General features: G+C 38.8%; 1 protein-coding gene across 3 annotated transcripts in view; it reads right to left on the bottom strand.

Moving 5' to 3' along the window:
* The window catches only part of ITSN1 (intersectin 1), a 248394-nt gene that overhangs the window by 105582 nt on the left and 119702 nt on the right, over window positions 1-23110 (bottom strand). For all 3 annotated transcript variants that reach the window (XM_060098529.1, XM_060098531.1, XM_060098530.1), the window contains exons 12-16: window positions 20755-21017; window positions 18213-18362; window positions 17986-18126; window positions 9954-10041; window positions 9680-9819 (exon numbers count right to left, since the gene is read on the bottom strand). In XM_060098529.1, the coding sequence (XP_059954512.1) occupies window positions 9680-9819; window positions 9954-10041; window positions 17986-18126; window positions 18213-18362; window positions 20755-21017 (782 nt within the window). The remainder of the gene's footprint in view (window positions 1-9679; window positions 9820-9953; window positions 10042-17985; window positions 18127-18212; window positions 18363-20754; window positions 21018-23110) is intronic.

Raw genomic sequence — 23110 nt, forward strand, 5'->3', positions numbered from 1 at the left:
CTCCCTGACTTCAGACTATACTACAAAGCTACAGTAATCAAGACAATATGGTACTGGCACAAAATGAGAAATATAGATCAATAGAACAGGATAGAAAGCCCAGAGATAAACCCATGCACCGATGGTCAACTAATCTATGACAAAGGAGACAAGGATATACAATGGAGAAGACAGCCTCTTCAATAAGTGGTGCTGAGAAAACTGGACAGCTACTTGCTAAAGAATGAAATCAGAACACTCCCTAACACCATACACAAAAATAAACTCAAAATGGATTAAAGACCTAGGTATATGTCTGGACACTATAAAACTCTTAGAGGTAAAGATAGGAAGAACATTCTTTGACATAAATCACAGCAAGATCTTTTTGACCCACCTCCTACAGTAATGGAAATTAAAACAAAAATAAACAAATGGGACCTAATGAAACTTAAATGCTTTTGCACAGTAAAGGAAACTATAAACAAAATGAAAAGACAACCCTCAGCATGGGAGAAAATATTTGCAAATGAATCAATGGACCAAGGATTGATCTCCAAAATATATAAAGAGTTCGTGCAGCTCAATATTAAAAAAACAAACACCCCAATCAAAAAATGGGCAGAAGACTTAAATAGACATTTCTCCAAAGAAGACACACAGATGGCCAAGAAGCACATGAAAATCTGCTCAACATCACTAATTATTAGAGAAATGCAAATAAAAACTACAATGAGGTATCACCTCACACCAGTTAGAATGGGCATCATCAGAAAATCTACAAACAACAGATGCTGGAGAGGGTGTGGAGAAAAGGGAACTCTCTTGCACTATAGGTGGGGATGTAAATTGATACAGCCACTATGGAGAATAGTATGGAGGTTCCTTAAAAACTAAAAATAGAGTTACCATATGACCCAGCAACTCTGCTACTGGGCATATACCCCAACAAAACCATAATCCAAAAAGACACATGCACCCCAATGTTCATTGCAGCACTATTTACAATAGCCAGGTCATGGAAGCAACCTAAATGCCCATCAACAGACGAATGGATAAAAGAAAATGTGGTACATATATACAATGGAATATTACTCAGCCATAAAAAGGAATGAAATTGGGTCATTTGTAGAGACATGGATGGACCTAGAGACTGTCATACAGAGTGAAGTAAGTCAGAAACAGAAAAACAAATATCGTATATTAACACATATATGTGGAATCCAGAAAAATAGTATAGATGAACCAGTGTGCAAGGCAGAAATAGAGACACAGATGTACAGAACAAACGTATGGACACCAAGGGGGGAAAGTGAAGGGGGTAGTGGTGGGATGAATTGGGAGATTGGGATTGACATTTATACACTAATATGTATAAAATAGATAACTAATAAGAACCTGCTGTATAAAAAAATAATAATAAAATAAAATTCAAAAAAAAGAAGTATCCACCTGAACAATATGTATGGCTTTCCTTTTCATAAACATGACATTGCATAAAGGTTTGTGAAGAGAGAAAAAAAATGAACGAGCAATGGGGGGTGGGGGTGGGGCTAAAAAAGACTAGCAAGTAATGAGAATATATTGCTAATTTGGTCATCTAACTTGTCTGAAGGATTACTCTGCTTCTGGTTTTTGCCTCAGGCTATCTCTTGGAAAAGAAAGACAAAACCAAACATACCTTGATTAATTACTAGAAATTCAGGAACTCAACACTATAAATCAAAATAAAACTGTGGAGGACACATCTCCTATTTACAACAGTCTTGGTACTGTTAATATTAAATGGAACTCTTACAAAATTAATCTAGGTACCAGCAACAGAAATTGCAGGTGTTTTTGTCTAGACCTAATACCTACAGAAAGTTAGAAGCAGAAGTGCTTTTATTTATTTTTTTCCCCCACACTCCACCTAAGACACTCAGTTTGAATCTTTCCTGGCTTCCACAAAAAACTTCAATGAATGGCAGAAATCTCAAAGCCTCCAGACCCTCTTGTCCCTGGGGGTCAGCTTGATAAAGAAGAGTGCAATTGGCAGGTCCTTCTCTAAGCCTCTGTTTACTCATCTGCAAGACTTGGGATGTAGTACCTGGCCTACCTACAGCAAAGGGAAGGTGCTATGAAGAGCAAACAAGTGAATCCATATGGAAGGAAATGCCTTGTAAACTGTCCCGTTTCTATACAAATGTTAGGGGGAGAGGGGAAGTTACAGATTTTACAGGTAGGCATGCTTTTGTATAAATAAACATCACTTTACTTCTCACCCAGGGATATTGTGTAGCACACAATATGAGAATTTTTAAAAGGACTTTTGAGTCTTTAAATACAGTAACTTATCCCAATTAAGCGGTTGTGAAACAAATGGAAAGTTATTAAAGAAAGCCAATCAACAAACCCAATGAAGAGAGGGGAACTCCTATCTGTGTGGAAAAATCTGAAAAATGACCATTTCAAAAGAGAAATTTTACCCATATCAAGGTAAACTGATATTCCATTATTGCAAAATTAGAAAACGTATTCATTCTTGATGCAAGAAAAGTCAGAGGAGTATAAGAAAATATTGACTGGCTATTTAAATTCCAAAAAGGGGTATACTAACATTTAAAAACATGCTTAAATATTACTTCTCAATCTGTAGTCAGTATTTAACCAGATAGTAAGTCCAACTCCCCATGGCACAAGGCGGCAGTGAATGTATCAGAAGTGCTATAGAAGAGTCAAAGAGGGATGAATTACGCAGCGTGTATGTGCATATGCGTCTGTGAAGGGGTGAGGAGACAGGCGAACAAAAAACGGGAGAAGAACTAGAAAACCCTGTGCTTTCTGCAATAGAAATAGCTAACGAAGAATCTTTTCCGATGTCTCCCAAGAGTCTTTGCTAGACACCCATATATTCCCAGAAAGAGAAAACGGACTCCATTTTGTCCTGAAAAATCTGTGTTTTCCCCAAATGTCTCAACTTTATTTATAAAGCAATATCCCATTGTTTTTATTAAATACATGTCATCCTAAAGGATAAAATTGTCAAGGGGGTTGGCTAAAGAAGAGAATTAAAAAAAAAGTTTTTTTTTTCAAAGACTGAGTTCTGCTTTTGTCCCTTTCCAAAATCACCTTTTGTTAAGTATTTTTGAAAACCTTGAAAAGAAAAACCCACACTATTACTAAAAAACTCAATCAACCAACAAGCCTACTGGTATGGCACAGAATCTGATGTACAATGTCTGTTAACTATTTTGAGTCTTGGGAGTGTTCTAATTATTTTTCTACATTGAAGGGATCTGTGTAAAGTTTCCACAATCACAAGTACATTGAATGAGAGCTAGAGCATTTTATTACTTCTGTGTAAAAGAGGTCTTTTCAAAAGGATCATAGAGGTAAAAATAAAATTTAATCTTGAACAAACCATGAAGCAGACAAACATTAATCTACTAACATAAGAAAGCAACACTGTAATTTGAATTCACACTGATTTCTCTTGCTGTCTCTGCATCTCCTCTTTCTGGATCTTTTTCTTTCCTTCCTTGTTTCCCTTCACATGCATTTTTTTTCCTGACTTCTCATTCTGTTCTGCAGTTCCTTCTCCAGATCTTTTCTTTTCTCCCCTGGTTGCTAAACATTTTGCCTTTCACTGCCTTCATAATGAATGAGGCTGGCATGAAAGCAAGTGTCTGAAACCAAGAGCATAAAAGCCTTAATTAAGCCAAGAACCTTATTTACTATAACTGGCATTCTCATTTCAACAATTCTGTTCCTAGGAGCAATTTTTAGGACAGGTATCATTACAAGCAGAGTTTATATTCTAACAGCCTCTTGTGTTCAATTTACAAAGCCTGGATTTCCCAAGTATATTAAGGAATATAATTCTTAATTCTGAATTAGTCCTAAATACATTTTTCTAAGAAATAAAATACTATCCCCTTTTGGAATAGTATACTGACTGTACTATCTGATGATGAAAATTTGCATATCAACCTAAATAAGTGTTTATCTTTCAAATTTTTGCAGCCACGTGGCAAATTCAATGATCTAAAATATGCTTGTTATAAAGACTACAGTATACAGTACCTTATCCAGCTTGTAGTTCAGAGCTTTCATCACACACACACACACACACACACACACACACACACACACACACACACACACAATTTGTCAAGAGGAAAGATTCACTCATACTTCAATGATGTATAATAGCTAATCATTATTAACTTTTACAAAAAAGGCTTAGCGCTTCATGGTGAATGCTGTCTTAGACACTGAGGACTCATCTGCACAGGGAAAACTGAAGCACAGAGCTGGAGATAGTTCACCATTCTTAGTCTGAGAAAGATGTGCACTGCCTGAGTAGGGCATGGAGACCTTTAGAAAGAAGTCTAAGTGGATGACGCAGCCCAGGAGAACTGCCAGGCACTACTACAACACTGCCTCCTGCACTGCCACTGACTGGAAGAAATGCTCCAATGTAAATGCCATTCATGTTATGACTTGGCCAGTACACAGTGACTAGATGGGAACCAACAAGGACTCAACTTTCCAACATGAAACACAACATCCAGCCTTTTTGCATGGATTCTCTTTATTTGGCTGACAATGGAGCCCTGAAAACTATAAGCTGTACTTTATGTTGCTGCTCTGTATCATAGTGGTCTTTAAAGTATGGAACATTAAGCTATCAGGGCCAAGGAAAACTGTTACAGTAACTACTAACATTGCCAAAGGCAAGCAGTCAAATGCTGCTGCCTAATAAGTCCCTACTGGTAATGGTATTCGACACTTGTTAGAGCCACAATTTTACACCTATAGCTAAGCACTGTATATAAGAAAAATAACTATCAGAATGATTCTATGTGCCTAAAAGGCAGACAGATTCTCCTAAAAAGGTTGAGAGCTTTAATTTTCCTGTAAAACAAGGTAAAAAGAGAAAAGTCATAGATAAGTGATAATTTTATTTTTTTAATAAATTTATTTATTTTTATTTTTGGCTGCATTGGGTCTTTGTTGCTGCATGCGGGCTTTCTCTAGTTGCGGCAAGTGGGGGATACTCTTTGATGGGGTGCGCAGGCTTCTCTTGTTGCGGAGCATGGGCTCTAGGCACGCAGGCTTCAGTAGTTGTGGCACACAGACTCAACAGTTGTGGCTCGTGGGCTCTAGAGTGCAGACTCAGTAGTTGTGGCACACAGGCTTAGTTGCTCCACGGTACGTGGGATCTTCCCGGACCAGGGCTCAAACCCATGTCCCTTGCATTGGCAGGAGGACTCTTAACCACTGCGTCGCCAGGGAAGTCCCAATAATCAATAATTTTAAATTGAAGTTTCTAGGCCATGAATATGAGAAGACTTTCGATTCCTTAGCATGAGAAATATTTGCTGCATATACAACACATTTTAAAAGCAGAAAATTTGTTAAACAAATTTGGTCCACTGAATTAAAGCTACTTCAAGAAGGTTTAATTCATCCTGGCAATAATTACTAACAAAATCAATTATTCCTGGTTAAATCATTGGTTAAAATTTTCATTTGATCATCAAAAGTTTACTGTTCACACAACAGGCAGTAAAAATACAAAATCTATCAATTGGAAATTTGAGCACAAAATCTTCAATATCAGAGTGCTATCATTTCCCCCCTTTTTGCTAGACCCACAAAAGCCAAGTTTATTCCCTCTGTTTCCTTTTTTAAGTAATTCTTCGCTTTGGGTGATAAATTAGAAAGACACTTATGTCTTGGGATCAATTTTGGAAAACATAAATATCGTACCTATAAGGAAGATATCTACTAAAATGCATGGAAAAATAGTCTTTTCTAAAAGGAGAAAAAGAGTCCTCAATTTCCACGAGATCAGATAGAAATGTAAAGGTCCAAGATTCTAGCGACCTTATATTCCACAGCCCTGAATAACACTTCCCCAGAACTGAAGTATGCTTTATATTTTCAGTAGGTGGCTACCAATATGAAACAAATACCTGTTAATCTAACTGCAAAAGGAATTGTTTTCCTCTTTAATTGAATTAAAGTAGTTCTTGTTTAACTGAAGAAAAAAGGAGAGATTCTCAAAAGAATGAGTCTCAACTAGACATCTGGTAGATAGAACTAATCCAGACTGCATATTAAAAAAAAGAATAAAAGGAAAAAGCATACCTACCCTCTAAACTCTTTCTCATTCAAGAAACTAAATATAATTAAACTTCCCAATCCCAGTCTTATGCTTAAGAATCTGGGCTAAAGCAGGGTGCTATTGTTCCCTACATGACCTTATCCCTGAGGAACTGGACATGACCTTGAGTGTGCATCAAAAGAAGTGAATGGCTTATTGTAAGTAGTTTTGTATCAAAGGAACTATGAGAGTTGGATTTTGCTAAACTGAACCCTCATTTATGGAGCCAGCCATTGAATATAGGTTTAATGTTCTGATCAACTAATTTTAAAACTTTGCACTCCGGGGCTTCCCTGGTGGCGCAGTGGTTGAGAGTCCGCCTGCCGATGCAGGGGACACGGGTTCGTGCCCCGGTCTGGGAAGATCCCACATGCCGTGGAGCGGCTGGGCCCGTGAGCCATGGCCGCTGAGCCTGCGCGTCCGGAGCCTGTGCTCTGCGACGGGAGAGGCCACAGCAGTGAGAGGCCCGCATGCCACACGCACACAAAAAAAACTTTGCACTCCGTAAGGTATTTCTCCAGTGTCACCATATTAGTTGATAATGAGTGAATTAAACTTTCTTTCTCTAGATGAACACTCTATACGAATATAAAACAAAACTAAGTCCGAATTTCTTTTCTATACTCTCCAGGCTGGTTTCCTTTTAGGAGAGGAAGGTTTAGGATGGAGCAAATTCACACCATCAAATTAGATGTGTGGAATGACTGGGCAGTTGAACTGTTTCACTGTCAGCAAGGTAGAAGTAATTTTTGCATCATTAGTGAAGATGCTGTAAAGGCACTGCTGTATCAAGGGAGACATGGAAGAAATCCCAAAGGGTCAGAATGTGGCTCTCTTGGTCCATCAAAAGAAACTATAGCTGCTAGTGAATATATGCTCTAAAGTCAGAAATAAAAAAAAAGCTTCATATTCTCCAAGGTGACTACAACAAAGAAAAATTGGCAGGAGATACTCAATAGTTACTTAAATCTGCCTCTGAGTTGTCCAAATCAAATTATAAATCTTTTGATTCTTCAATGTAACTGTTTCTGCTTTGGTCTCACCAGGTTTGAGAGGAATAATAGAAATAATAACCGTCAGGTAACATAATATAGTCACTAAGTCCTCCAAACGAGTTTTAAATAACAAAACAATATAGCTACATACTGGCTTGTGATTCTTTTTTTACTCTCCACATTGACTTAAATTTAAAGTAATAATGGAAAACTAAAATAAAAATTACAACAGAAAGGAATGTTCTTATTTTAAAAATAAGTATATTTGGAAAAGGGGCTAGTGGAATAAAGGGCTAAAAAATTAGCCTTTGTATAAGCAACTCTCTGATACTGAAGGCAGCATTAGTCAACTAAACACAGTAAGAGTGACAAACACCACATTTTAAGGGTGTTCTCTACAGCAATGACAACAGTAATTCAATAGCCGAAATACAGCCAAAATAATCTGTAAGTCTTCTAGGTGTTATCAAAAATCACCCACCAGGGACACTTCCCGGGTGGCGCAGTGGATAAGACTCTGTGCTCCCAATGCAGGGGACCCGGGTTCGATCCCTGGTCAGGGAACAAGATCCCACATGCATGCCACAACTCAGAGTTTGCATGCTGCAACTAAGGAGTCCACCTGCCAGAACAAAGACCCAGTGCAACCAAAAAAAGAAAAAAAAAAATCATCCACCAGAGTACCCCTTCCTTCCTTCCTTCCTCCCTCCCTTTCTCTCTCTCTCTCTCTCCCTCTCTCTTTCTTTCTTGCCACACTGCAACTTGTGGGATATTAGTTTCCCAAGCAGGGATCGAACCTGGGCCCCTGGCAGTGAGAACGCCGAGTCTTAACCACTGAACCGCCAGGGAATTCATCAGAGTATCATTTTCTAAAATGTGTGAACCTCGTTTTGGGTCGAACTTCTATAGAAAGGAACCTTAAGATTAAGGCAGAAATCTAGAGTACTGCCTGGGTTCAGAAGATACCTGAGGGCTTCCCTGGTGGCGCAGTGGTTGAGAGTCCGCCTGCCGATGCAGGGGACGCAGGTTCGTGCCCCAGTCCGGGAAAATCCCACGTGCCGCAAAGCGGCTGGGCCCGTGAGCCATGGCCACTGAGCCTGCGCTCCGCAACGGGAGAGGCCACAACAGTGAGAGGCCCGCGTACCGCAAAAAAAAAAAAGAAGAAGATACCTGAATACTTAACAATTTATAATCCAAGAGACTATTAGAAAGGACTACAAGCTTACACTAGTGCCATATTCCTTTTGCTTGAAATAGTGACGTCATAAGACAGTTAACATGTTTCTATTGTACTTATTCTAGAGAAGGAGAACTGATAGCTGTACTTCCAATACTTACATGTGACACAATCATACATGTACAAATATAGAAAAAATATATAGTACATACACACACGCACACAAATACGTATTCTGTGTAAGCATGAAAGCAAAAAAAACCCCAAACACTAAGTTTACTCAAATAATATTTCCCCTAAGATCACTTTCCTGGAATTGTATAATTGAGAAAAGCTTATTACTTATTACTCTGAAAAAACAGTACAAATACCTCGAACTCAAATGTCTAGACAATTTGGCCTAGAATCACAATTCAAAAGTCAACTAAAAATCTCAAATATGCTTTCTAATTTGTTTTTCTATTTCTACTAATGAAGAATAGGATTTTAACTTTTTCCTAGTGTCAAAAGCTAAATTGGTCAGAATCAAGTATAAAGGATTTTAGGTTGGAAAAAGAAAATATTTGAGAAAAACAAGTGTAAAATCCAACTTTTTATAAGAACATAACTGATTAAAAACTCCAATATCTACTTAAATCTAAAGTATATGATTGTTATTGATAGGAAATGAGCTGTTTGCACTCCAAGAAATTTTATTACAAGATAATAATCATTCTTAAGATGATAAAGTTCTAAAGTTAAATCAAAAGCACCAAATCAGAAAAAGGCTGTGATCTAACTACTTTTACATTCCCTAAGAGCTTTGGCATTTTCCTGAGTTTTACTGTGTAAACATGACAAAACCATACACCACTTCTGCCACAAAGACAAAAGCAATTACTCCATTCAACAATAATATTTTAAAATGTGAGGTGACAAAATAAAGATTTATATTCAAGTACAATCTTGAAGGTAAAAAGTGGAAGAAAAATTCTTAGTTTTAAAAGAGACAATAGTTTCTTTTCAGTAGTCTTCAAAGAACATAAGAAAGATGAAGCTTTTGGAGCCTAGCTTTTGGAAATTCAACTTGATGTAGTTCTCAGTAGACAAAAGGATGAAGATGTGTTAAAATGTAATTCAGGTAAAAGACAGATGTCATGTTGGAGCCATTCACTCAGCCCTAATTTAGAGATGCCAAATTCATTTTTATATTTTAAAGGAGAAAAATTCAACTTAGATTGTTTAATGTTTATCCATAAATGTGAAGGCTTTCATGAAGGCTGACAAACCAGCCTAATAAATTTTTCAGCCTGGGATCAAATATCAACTAATCATCTGGCCAGTTAGAAAAATTAAAAAGTAAGACATACATGTAGGCACACACAGAATAGTTACCTTCAGTTCATTATTGAAAATATCAATCTCCTGTAGTTTTGATCTAGTTTCTTTCTCTACTTCATCCAGTTGATCTCGTAGCTGCTGCCGAGCTAGTTCTTTTGCTTCTAAGGCTCTTTTGAGTGTAAGAAGTGAATCTCCTGTTTTAGAAAAACATCGCAAGATAAGAAAAACAAACTCGCAGTGAGGAAAAATGGTTTTTAACGTTCTCATTTCAATTAAGAAAATTCTTGCCAGTAAAAAGGGAAAAAGTCAACTTTTATAAAACACCTACTGTGCAAACTGTTCTGCTGAACTTGTTTCAATTGGTCATTGAGTATCTGTTTTTCTGGAATAAGTCTTCCAAGCATTTGCTGAGACTCCTAGGAGAGAAAGAGAACACAGCAATGAATGATGGAGAAAACTACCATGTTTCCTCATCCCTCAAAGACTCTCCTAATCTCAACCTGAATCCTCTACAGTGAAACTGTCAGGGTGGTTTCACAACTCAGCAGAGAAAATGGAAAGCAATGATCTCTCAATTGCACTGGGATCAAATGCAAATGCAGTGACCCTGCTGTTTGCAAACTGACTCAGTAGTTTAAACAGGAACTGTTCTGTCCTGAACTTTGAGCCTTAATAGGGTTGAACTGGATTACCATACACCTGAAGTTGGAAACAGAAATCAAAAAAGGACTTTTAACAATCAGAATCTTAGCTGCCATATATGTTTGTCCAACACTCAGGATAGAGGCACAATTTTAAACAGCTACACAAAAATCTTGAACCAACTATTTTTTAACTGACATACATAAAAGCTAAACCACATTGTACAAGGCTATTTGGAGTTATCATGGGTGACTTGACAAGCAATTGTATTTGCCTAAGTTCAGCTGAAATGATTCAATATAGTTTCTACACATTTTAGAAAAAGGACAGATTTTCCAGCCTTTATTAAGGAATATTTGACGTTTATTTTTACTTTGGTTTGAGAAAAAAATCTCTGTGTATTAACTTTTGGTTTGAAAAAATAAAAATGTCAATTAAAAATTTTCACTGGAGGCTAAGAACCAGTCCCTTTCTGGAACAACCACCTTTAGATACAGACTGGCTTGTGTGTAATAAATCTTTGTGTACTATATGTCTGAACAGTAGATACAGCTCAACGGAGAGGATTTGGTAGCATCTTCTCATATGAATAATCCACAAAAACACATATACCCCCCATCCCCCCAAATTTGAGAAAAACAGAATACAAAAATCGATCATTTTCCCAAAAAAGCATAGCCAACTAAGCTTCTCCTCTTGTTCTCCTTGCTAAATTAAGGCAAGGCCTCTTACCCAATCCCAAAGATTCTTTCCTGAACCAGGACAAACAATGAAGGATCAAGATGAAGCCTGGCTCAGATCACTCAGATTGTTTCATTTATTTAAACGTTACTTTTAAATGGACTACCTGAGTTTCGAAAATAGGTCAAACCAATATGAAGGGCTACCTGACTCATTTGCAGAGCAAGAATTTGCTAATTACTGTAAAGAAAGGAAACCGATTTCTCACTGCCTACTATGTACCTGCCTTTCTTCAAACCATGTATTATTTTTAACTTCACTATTTTTTCAGGAACCTTGATTTGTATTTTATTATCAATAACTGAATATACTAAGCATCAATCTTAAATAATAAAAATATGTTTGGACACAGAGCATTCAGTGAGATAATAAACAAACACATGGCCTTCACTCCTAAATTTTCAACAGAATATTTTATGAAACTTCTCATAGTTAATGAAAGACACAGAAAAACAGTTACCACAGAAAAGAATACACTTTTAAAAGGTGCATGCATTTAAAAATATTTTCAAACAATTTCTAGCAGTGAACTTCTGATACTGTTTACATTATATGTCATATCCTAATATCTCAAATTGATTAGGACTTCAGTGATAATCAGTAAGGACACAGAAGACATGAACGACATCATGAATCAACTTGATCGACTGACATTTACAGGACACCCTACCCAACTTCAACAGAGTACACATTCTTTACAAGTGCACATGGAATATTCACCAAGACAGATCAAATGCTGGGCCATAACATAAGACTCAATAAACTTAAAAGGGTTAAAATCATACAGAGTATGTTCACAGATCATATCATAAATAAATCAGAAATCAATAACACAAATGGAAAAAAAATCCAAGCATTTGGAAACTAAACAGCATAATTCTAAATAACCCATCAGAGAAATGACAAAGGAAATTTTAAAAAAGGTTTTGAATTGAGTGGATTTAAAAATACAACATATTCATATGGCTATGACAATGCTTTGAAGGAATTATATAGCTTAAAATGTTATACATTATCAGAAATGAAGAAAGATCCAAATTCAATAATTTAAGCTTCCTCCTTACGAGGCTAGAAAAAAGCAAATTAAACCCAAAATAAAGAGATGGAAGGAAATAATAAGAAGCCTAAGTCAATGAAATAGAAAACAGACACACCACAGAGAAAAAAAAAATCTATAAAACGAAAACCTTTTAAAAAAAAAATCAATCAATAAACCCAATATGCTCCTAGCTAGATTGATGGAGTAAAGGAGGAGGAGGGGAAGGGAGAGGAGGAAGAGAAGGAGAAAGGGGAGGGAGAGAAGGAAGAAGGAGAGGAGGAGTTGGAGTGGGAGAGAAAAGATACAAATTCCCAATATCAGGAATGAAAGAAGTAACACCACTACAGATACTACAGATTTGCAAAGAATAATAAGAGGATATTATAAACAATTTTATACAAATAAATCTGTTAACTTAGATGAACTGTTCAAATTCATTGCAAGATACAAAATTATCAAAACAGACCAAAGAACAAATAGAAAACTGGAATAGCCTTGTGTCAATATCTATTGAATAAATTTTGCAATTAAAAGTTCTACCACAAACAAGACTCCAGACCCAGAAGGCTTCACTAGTGAATGCCACCAAAAATTTAAGGAAGAAACACAGTTATCCCTCAGTATCCATCGGGGATTGGTTCCAGGATCCTCTCAATAGCAAAATCTGAGATTGCTCAAGTCCCTTATATTAAAATGGCATAGTGCAATCGGCCTCCCGAATCCTTTAATCTGCACATTTGGACCAACTGATCTGATACTGGAACCTGACAACTATTCCAGGAGGTGAGAGAAAGTTTTATAGAAATACACAGGATTTTAAGAGACAAGCTGATGGGGTTAGCTAGGAAGGCAGTGTAGTGTCAAGGTTGGAAGTAAAGTCTTGAAGTCACATAGATCTGGATTTGAATTTGGATTCCTATTTCCCAGCCAGAAACTGAATGCCAGAAACTGATTCTAGAATGTTCCCTTCTCGAATCTTCACTTTCTCACATATAACATGAGAGTAATGATAGTGCCCTTACCAGATTACTGTGGGACTCTATTAAATATCCACATTAAGGTCTTAGCACTGAGCACACTGACACATGCCAGCCTTTGATAAATGGTAGCTACCACTACAGTCAGTCCACCATATCTGGATTCAACCAGCCTAGGATCGAATTTCAATCCAAATACGCCAATATGGAAGGACTACAGTACTATCTGTTTTACATAAAGGAATTGAGCACCCACAGATTTTGGTATCCCCAGGCAACTTGGAACCAGTGCCCCCACAGATATCAAGGGAAGACTACTATCATATATTTTTAGAAACTAAAAGAGAAAAGAATACCCTACAGCTTAGTTTCTTATTTATTACCCTGATACCAAAGCTAGACAAGGACATTATGAGAAATCGATAAACTAATATCCTTCATGAATTTCAATAGAGACCCCTAATAACAGCAAGTTGAATCCAGCAAAATGTTTGTTAAACAATAATACACCATGACCAAGTGCAGTTTACCCCAAGAATGGAAGGTTGGTTTAACATTCAAATATCTCCATATTAACAAAATAAAGGAGAAAATAAACACATAAACATCTCAATAAATGCAGGAAAAAAGAATATGACCCAATTCAACACCCATTCATGATAAAAACTGTCAGCAAACAAGGAAAAAAAGGGAAGTCCCTCACCCTAATAAAGGGCATCAATCAAAAAAAACCTACAGTTAACATCATACTTCATGGTAAGAGACTGAATGCTTTGCTCCTAAGATCAAGAACAAGACTCTCACCACTTCTATTCAACACAGTACTAAAGGTTGTAATCAATGCAGTTAAGACAAAAAAAGAAATAAAAGGCGTATAGATTGGAAAAAAAATAAAGTTATGGTGGTGCAGTGGTTAAGACTCCATGCTCCCAATGCAGAGGGCCCGGGTTCAACCCCTGGTCAGGGAACTAGAACCCACATGCATGCCACAACTAAGAGTTTGCAAGCCACAAGTGAGGAGCCCGCCTGCCACAACTAAGACCTGGTGCAACCAAATGAATAAATAAACAAATATTTTTTAAAAAAAGAAAAAGAAGAAATAAAGTTATCCTTATTCACAATGTTTATGCATGTAGAAATTCTAAGGAAGCTACAATAAAGCTATTAGAACTAATAAATGAGTTAGGCAATATCACACATATAATGTCAATATATGAAAATGAATTGTTTCTATGTACTGGCATCAAACAACTGTAAATTGAAATTAAAATATGTAATACACAATAGCATCAAAAACCTTGAAATAGGGCTTCCCTGGTGGTGCAGTGTTGAGGATCTGCCTGCCAGTGCAGGGGACATGGGTTTGAGCCCTGGTCCAGGAAGATCCCACATGCCGCGGAGCAACTAGGCCCTAGAGCCATGGCCGCTGAGCCTGCGCGTCTCGAGCCTGTGCTCTGCAACAAGAGAGGCCGCGACAGCGAGAGGCCCGCACACTGCGATGAGGAGTGGCCCCCACTTGCCGCAACTAGAGAAAGCCTGCACACAGAAACGAAGACCCAACACAGCAAAAATAAATAAATAAAGAAATTTATTAAAAAAAAAAAACCTTGAAATAATTAGGGCTAAACTTTACAAAATATGTACAAGACTTGTACACTGAAAACTACAAAACACTGCCGTAAGAAATTTGTAACAACCCAAATAAAATTGAGATATACTGTTAAGACTCAATATTGTTAAGATGTCATTTCTTCCCATACTGATCTATAAATTCAATGGAATTCCAATAAAAACTCTTAAGTACCTTTGTAAAAACCGAGATGATGATTTTAAAAGCTTCTGTGGAAATGTAAAGGACCTAAAATAGCCAAAATAATTTGAAAAAGAAAAATATTGAAGAACTCACACTACCTGATTTCAAAAATTATTATAAAACTAAAATTATCAACAGAGTGAAATACCGGTGAAAGGATAGACATAGATCAAAGGAACAGAAGAGAATCTAGAAAAGGTTTTTTACAAATGTGGTTAACTGATTATCAGCAAGCTACCAAGGCAATTCAATGGGGGAAAAGGACAGTGTTTTTAATAAATGTTGCTAGAACAACTGGGTGTTGGTACGGAAAAAAACGAACCTCACCCCTTACCTTACACTTAAGTAAAAATGAACCTGAAATGGATCACAGACCTAAACATGTAATATAAAAGGGTAAAACTTCTGGAAGAAAAGATAAGAGAAAATATCTGCAACCTTGGGATAGTCAAAGATTTCTTGCATCGAACACAGAAAGTGTAAACCATAAAAGAAAAAAATGAATAAATTGAACTTTCCCAACATTAAACATGTCTGCCCTTTAAAGAACACCATTACAAAAATGAAAACGTAAGCCACAGACTGGGCGAAAATGTTTGCAAAACATCTATCTGACAAAGGACTTCTGGGACTTCCCTGGTGGTGCAGTGGTTAAGATTCCATGCCCCTAATGCAGAGGGCCCAGGTTCAAACCCTGGTCAAGGAACTAGATCCCACATGCATGCCGCAACTAAGAGTTTGCATGCCACAACTAAGGAGCCAGCAAGCTGCAACTAAGGAGCCCTCCCGCCACAACTAAGGAGCACACGTGCCACAACTAAGGAGCCTGTGAGCTGCAACTAAGGAGCCTACCTGACACAACTAAGACCCGGCACAACCAAATAAATAAATAAATAAATTTTTTTTAAAAAAAGGACTTCTTACAAGAATATATAAAGAACTTTGATAATATGCTAAACAACCTACTAAAAAATGAGCTAAAGATTTTTTCACAAAAGACACAGAAGAAGATGCATACTAATACACATATGAAACAATGACCCACATCAATTAGCCTGAAGGAAAATGCAAATTAAAGCCACATGAGATATTGTTACACACACACCAGAGATATTAAAATTAAAAATAATGGCAATATCAAGTGTTGATAAGAATGAGGAACAACTGAAGGACTCATACACTCCTGGTGAGAATGTAAAATGGTACAACCACTTTGCAAACAATTTGATAGTTCCTGATAGGGTTAAACACATACTTACATGACATAGTAATTCCACTCCTAAAATTTAACTAAGAGAAGTAAAACACATTTCCACATAAAGATGTATAAGTAAATACTCATTGCAGCTTAATTCATAAAGTCCCAAACCAGGGACTTCCCTGGTGGTGCAGTGGTTAGGAATCCGCCTGCTGGTGCAGGGGACACGGGTTTGATCCCTGGTCCGGGAAGATCCCACGTGCCTCTGAGCAACTGAGCCCTTGCACCACAACTATTGAGCCTGCACTCTAGAGCCCGCGAGCCACAGCTACTGAATCCCGTGTGCCTAGAGCCCGTGCTCCACAACGAGAAGCCACTGCAATGAGAAGCCCGCACACTGCAACAAAGAGTAGCCCCTGCTCGCTGCAGCTAGAGAAGGCCTGAGCGCAGCGATGAAGACCCAACGCAGCCAAAAATAAATTTAAAAAAAAAACAGTCCCAAGCTGGAAAAAACCTACATGTCCCTCAACAGGTGAGGGGATAAATAAGGAAATACTACTCAGTGATGAAAAGTAACAAACAACTGATTCACTCAACAATATGGATAAATCTCAAAAACAGCATGCAGAGAGGAAGAAGCTGAAATAAAAGTCACAATGTTCAAGGGACTTCCCTGGTGGTGCAGTGGTTAAGAATCCACCTGCCAATGCAGGGGACACGGGTTCAAGCCCTGGTCCAGGAAGATCCCATATGCTGTGGAGCAACTAAGCCCGTGTGCCACAACTACTGAGCCTGTGCTCTACAGCCCGTGAGCCACAACTACTGGGCCCGCGTGCCTAGAGCCTGTGCTCCACAACAAGAGAAGCCACCCAATGAGAAGCCTGAGCACCGCAATGAAGGGTAGCCCCCGCTCACCGCAACTAGAGAAAGCCCGCATGCAGCAAGAAAGACCCAACGCGGCCTAAATAAATAAATAAATAAATAAATAAATAAATAGAAAGAAAGAAAGAAAGAAAACGTCTCTGAGAACTCAGAGGTCTTAAAACGACTTACAAAAAAAAAGTCACAATGCTCAAAACTGATCATCTTTCATGATGATATGCAGAACAATATCTACATGAATTTGATGCCCCCCTAGCTCAACACTTGAAACCAAACCAGGTGATATTGTAACAACTTGGTGGTCAAGGTTGGATAGATAATAAAATGAAAGCAGAACTGCTTAGAGTACTCCACTGTGTCTCCAACTGTTGTGTATACGTACATCTCTGGAACTCCCCCTAATATACTTAACTGCACTTCTTTATTGTGCTTATCATGGTAAGCAAAAGTCCCATGAATGCACTGTAGGTCCTGCGTGATCCAGCCCCCACTTGCTCCAACCACAGTGGTCTCCTTGCTGTAACTGGCATCCCAGAGACCAGTGACAGCCTCAGGTCTTCTGCACTATTGTTTCCCTACCTATAACTTGCTCTGCCAGATATTCACATGGCTCAGCCACTCATCTCTTTCAAGTCTTTACTCAAAAAGCATGTTCAGAGAGAGGCCTGTCCTGACCACATTACTCAAAATCACAGCCCTCCTTACTACTGGGGACTCTCTTCCCTACTCGCTCTCCAGAGCAACTTTTCATCTTCTAACAGAGTATATACTTGTCATTTTATTAGTGCTTGTCTCCCCTGCAAACAGAAGGTAAGCTCCGTGAGGGCGGGGTTCCTGTCTGCTGTCCACTGCTGGATCCTCAGTGCTTACCAGAGCTTGCATTGAGCTGCCATGCAGCAAGTGTGCTGAGTTACTAGACAACCTATTTTCAGGCAAGGACCTTGTCTACTTCATCTTGGCTTCCCAGCGCCTATTAGATGCTTGATGTTTGTTGAGTGAATAAATGAATGAGATGAATCAGAGAAAGGCATGTAAGCCAAAAAGCTTTTAAGGGACATATTTTCTCACCTGTAATTGTTGCTGTAGGTGGGTGATTTCAGCAATTCTCAACTCTCTAGATTTGTTTGTGCTCTCAATTTCTTGCCTTTGGGTTGTCAGTCGACATCTGATATCTTGAAGTTTTCCTTCTAGTTGATGCTTCTTATCATTCTTTAACAAATGAAAAATAATACGAATTATTAGCATTTTAATGGTTCAATGTAAGTAGATTCCCAAAGCATAATCAAACTACTCACTAGAGCTTCTAATTCAAATTCCAAAGTCTTTTTCTTTGCTTTCAGCACAACTATGTCCTCTTGTTCTTTGTTTCTTTGATTTAATAGTTCTTGTCTTCGATTCCGTTCCCATTCAAGCTGTCGTTGCCTTTCAAGCTCCCGTTTTGCAGCCTGTGACATACACAGACGATTTATTAATTGTTCAGTTCTTACACTCTTCAAGGTCTCTTAGTAAGCATTACATCTAGTAAGTCTTTTCTTTTAGGGGTGAAATATTATTAAACATTACAAGAAATTTTTATTTTAAAATAGCAGAAAAATTTTATACAAATATAATATTCCTTCTATAGGAAAAAAGAATATTCAGAAAGGCTATTATATTTACATGAGTTGAGAACAGACTGGATTGTTTCACCACTGACATTCAATTCTTTATGCCGCTAAGGATGCTTGGTGTGTTAAATAAGCTGCTCTTCCTTATTTACTGACTCATAAAAAACAAGGAAGATCAATCTAGTAAAATCAAACCAAAAACCCCAGAACAAAAAACAAAACGAAAATAGCTTTCTTCCATCAAACAAGTAGTTATTATTTCTTCTGTCACATGAGAGATTATTATTTGTCTCAAGCTTTAAAAGTTTGTGACCCCCATCTCCCTAATCATTCATTTCCTTTTTAGCACAGAAGGTTCTGTAATTTCTCTGGCAATGTCAGCTCTCTTCAACGCTGACTCTGATGGCTGCTAGGCAGAGTATCTGTCGGAGCACCTGGCACTCTTTATTGTATTGTAATCGCTTCTTACATACCTGTGCTCCAACTACACTGTAGGGGCCTGGAGGACAGGTGGAGTTCCTATTCATCACCATATCTCCAGGGACTATCAATGCCTGGCACATGGTAAATGTCAATTAAATAATCCTGAATAAACACTCTAAAATACTTTTAAAAAAAAAAAAAAACATTGAAGAAGGAAAGGTTGTCTACCTTTTGGTTGTCATTCTGGAAATGAAAATCCTGTTAGTATCTGTGTGTGTCTGCCCGAATGAAAGGCAGCTTATAGCTACAAGTTTTCTAAAGCAATCATCAGGAGACGAAACCAAAGTATTATTTTTTTATAAAGACAAATCCCCCATCTTTAAAATACATTTTATCCACACAAGAGAATCATGTCATTGCTTCTGTAACAATATACTAGGACTTCCCTGGTGGTGCAGTGGTTAAGAATCCGCCTGCCAATGCAGGGGACACAGGTTCGAGCCCTGGTCCGGGAGGACTCCACATGCCGCGGAGCAACTAAGACCGTGCGCCACAACTACTAAGCCTGCACTCTAGAGCCCGCGAGCCACAACTACTGAGCCCGTGTGCCATGACTACTGAAGCCTATGTGCCTAGAGCCCGTGCTCTGCAACAAGAGAAGCCACCGCAATGAGAAGCCCGCGCATCGCAACAAAGAGTAGCCAGCACGCAGCAATGAAGACCCAATGCAGCCCTAATTAATTAATTAATTAATTAATTAATTAATTTAAAAAAACAATATACTAAAATTGGAAAGACAGACAGGAGATAGGCTTGGCCCCTATCCAGGTATGGCACCAAATTTAGGAAGCCATTCATAAAATACAGTGAAGATTATGAGACATATTTTCTAAAGGAAAAAGAAAAAGATGCAGAACAATAAAATTAGTGTGACACCATTACAGCGGTTTAAAAAAACAATTTCACTAAACCTTCAACCACTCCACCATATAAACCTTTTTGTTTCTATATTTGTATGTGAATGCAGAAAAAAGGCTAGAAAAAAATACTTAACTGCTATCAACGGTTTGTTACAAGACTGTATTATCAAAAACTTGTACATGGGCTTTCCTGGTGGCGCAGTGGTTGAGAGTCTGCCTGCCGATGCAGGGGACATGGGTTCGTGCCCCGGTCCGGGAAGATCCCACATGCTGCGGAGCGGCTGGGCCTGTGTGCCATGGCCGCTGAGCCTGCGCATCTGGAGTCTGTGCTCCGCAATGGGAGAGGCCACAACAGTGAGAGGCCCGCGTACCACACACACACAAAAAAACTTGTACGTGAACGTTCATAGCAACAGTATTCAAAATAGCCAAAAAGTGGAAACAACCCAAATGTCCATCAACTGATGAATGGAGATAAATAAAATGTGGTCTATCCATATAATGGAACACTATTCAACCACAAAAAGGAATAAAGTATTGATTCATGCTACAACTTGGCACGAAAACATGCTAATCGAAAGCCAGACACAAAAGGCCACATATTATGTGAATCCACTTATACAAAATGTCCAGAATAGGCTAACCTATGGAGAGAGAAAGGAAATTCGTGGTTGTTAAGGGCAGGAGGAGGGGGAATGGGGAGTAACCACTTAATGGGTAAGGAGTTTCTTTTTGGGGTGATGAATTAGTGGTGACAGTTGCACAACTTTGTGAATAACTAAAACTACTGAATTGTAAAAAGAAAAAAAAGACTGTGTTAATGTATTACTTAAACAGCTCTGGAAGAGCACACGTGATCATGACGGGGCTGCTCCTCAGCTGCTCACCTCTCGCCTCTCGATTTCTTTCCTGCGCTCCTCCTCTCTCTGACGTTCCAGCTCCCGCTGCTTTTCCAGCTGCTTCTCCAGCTCCAGTTGCCTCTTGCGCTCCTGTTCCTGGCGCTCCCGCTCCTTCCTCTCCTGCTCCGCCCTCTCCAGCTGGGCCAGGCGCTCTTGTTCTTTGCGCTGCTGCTCCAAGAGCGCTTGTCTCCGTTTCTCCAGCTCCAGATTGCCACGTTCAAAGTTCTCACGCTTCTTATCTTCAAAGGTTACTTTAAAACAAGACGTAACGATTATGAAAAGCCATGATTTTCAACATAGCATTTTCAAAGGGAAAACTCAATGGCATATTGGAAATGTGTGGTGTACCTGCAAACCCGAACTCCAAAAGTTTCTTTCTCACCTGTGCCCTCATTGATAAGCACTATGAACGTGCCCTTCACTCAGCTTCTTCTTCTTTTTTTTTTTTTTTTTTTTTTTTTAAACTCAGCTTCTTGCTTATATACTCTCCCCTCCAGATGAACCACATCATAGTGTTCGAAATGCCAAACGCGGTTTCAGAATAATCTTTTTTTCTTTTTTTTTTTTTTTTTTGCGGTACGCGGGCCTCTCACTGTTGGGGCCTCTCCCGTTGCGGAGCACAGGCTCCGGACGCGCAGGCTCAGCGGCCATGGCTCACGGGCCCAGCCGCTCCACGGCACGTGGGATCTTCTCGGACCGGGGCACGAACCCGCGTCCCCTGCATCGGCAGGCGGACTCTCAACCACTGTGCCACCAGGGAAACCCTGGAATAATCTTTTGACAGCAGTTCTGCATCATCACCCAACCTCCATACATTCCCTGTCACTCTACCTTTTCCCTTTTCTATGACCTGGATTCAGCAATTGACCCCCTGTCACTTCTGTACCACGAATCTTTCCCTTTCTACCTCTTTTTTCTTTGCTTAAAACCGTGCTGTTGTGTCTTCAGTTTTAACAGACAAGACAGTTTCTGAATGCAGAGGTAAGAAGGTAAGTCTCCTCCTGGGTTTCACACTGAAGAGCAGGTTGTGCCCTAATCATCATGGAAATGATACTCGGTAAATTATTTTTTCTAACCCATTACTCAGTTTCCTTCTTTGAGAACACCAATTATGAATTTTAGAACTATCCCCAGGTCAATAATTGTTTTTCTCTGATCCTTGCTAACAGTTTACATCCATTTTATTTTACTTAAAAAAAAAAATTCCATCCACCACATCCCTTACTATGTTTTCAGCAGCGTCTATTCAGTTTTGTGTTTGCTTCACACGCTTCTACTTGGAGCCAGCCCGACAAGGGAAGCTCTCACTGCCAGCCTGTGCGGCATGTCATTCCCATTGTTCCCAATCTATTTCAAGGACCGTCACTTCACACACTATCTTGAGATGGGTAGCTGTGAGCATCCTTTCTTGGCTTCTTCCCACATTCCTGTCTGGCCTTCACTGAAAACAGACCTTCCTTACATACTGTAGTTAGATTAGAGATCAGAGATGGCAAGCAAGTTTTATTTTCTTGTTCTTCTGGCTCCTTTTGTGATTTCAGAACAGGCAGCATCCATTTTACTCTGCCACCTTAAAATCGAAAGTCCCCTCCGTCAGAGAAAGGAATGAAATAATGATACACGCTACAATGTGGATGAATCTCAAAAACACTATGCTAAGTGAAAGAAGTTGGACGTAAAAGGTCACCCACTGAATAATACCATTTATATGAAATATCCAGAAGAGGTAAATCCAAAGAGACAGAAAGCAGACAGGTGATTTCCAGGGGCTGGGGAAAAGGGAGAATGGAGAGTAACTAGGTATGGCCACTGTTTTGGACTGAATGTTTTCCACCCCACCAACTTATAGGTTGAAACCCTAACCCCCAAATGGGCTGGTATTTGGAGACGGGAACTTTGTAATTCCAGTTAAGATAAGGTCATGACGATGGGGCCCTCATTATGAATTAGTGACCTTATAAGAAAAGGAAGAGAGAGCTATCTTTCTTTTTCCATGTGCACACACCGAGGAAAGGCCATGTGAGGACCTAGTGAGAATGCAGCCATCTGCAAGTCAGGAAGAGTGCCCTCACCAGGAATGGAAGTGGACGGCACCCTGATCTTGGACTTCCTATCCTCCAGGACTGTGAGAAATAAACTTCTGCTGTTTGAGCCACCCAGACTATGACATTTTATTATGGAAGCCCAAGCTGACTTAGACAGCCACTGAATTGTACACTTCAAAATGATCAATTTTATCTTAAGTAAATTTTACCTCAATTAAAAAAAAAGAAAAAAACTGAAAGTCCCTATACATCTTTTTAATTCCAAAATCTGGCCCAATTTCTGGTACACAGAGGCACAT

Source organism: Mesoplodon densirostris, chromosome 5 (assembly GCF_025265405.1).
Source record: "Mesoplodon densirostris isolate mMesDen1 chromosome 5, mMesDen1 primary haplotype, whole genome shotgun sequence".
NCBI lineage: Eukaryota > Metazoa > Chordata > Mammalia > Artiodactyla > Ziphiidae > Mesoplodon > Mesoplodon densirostris.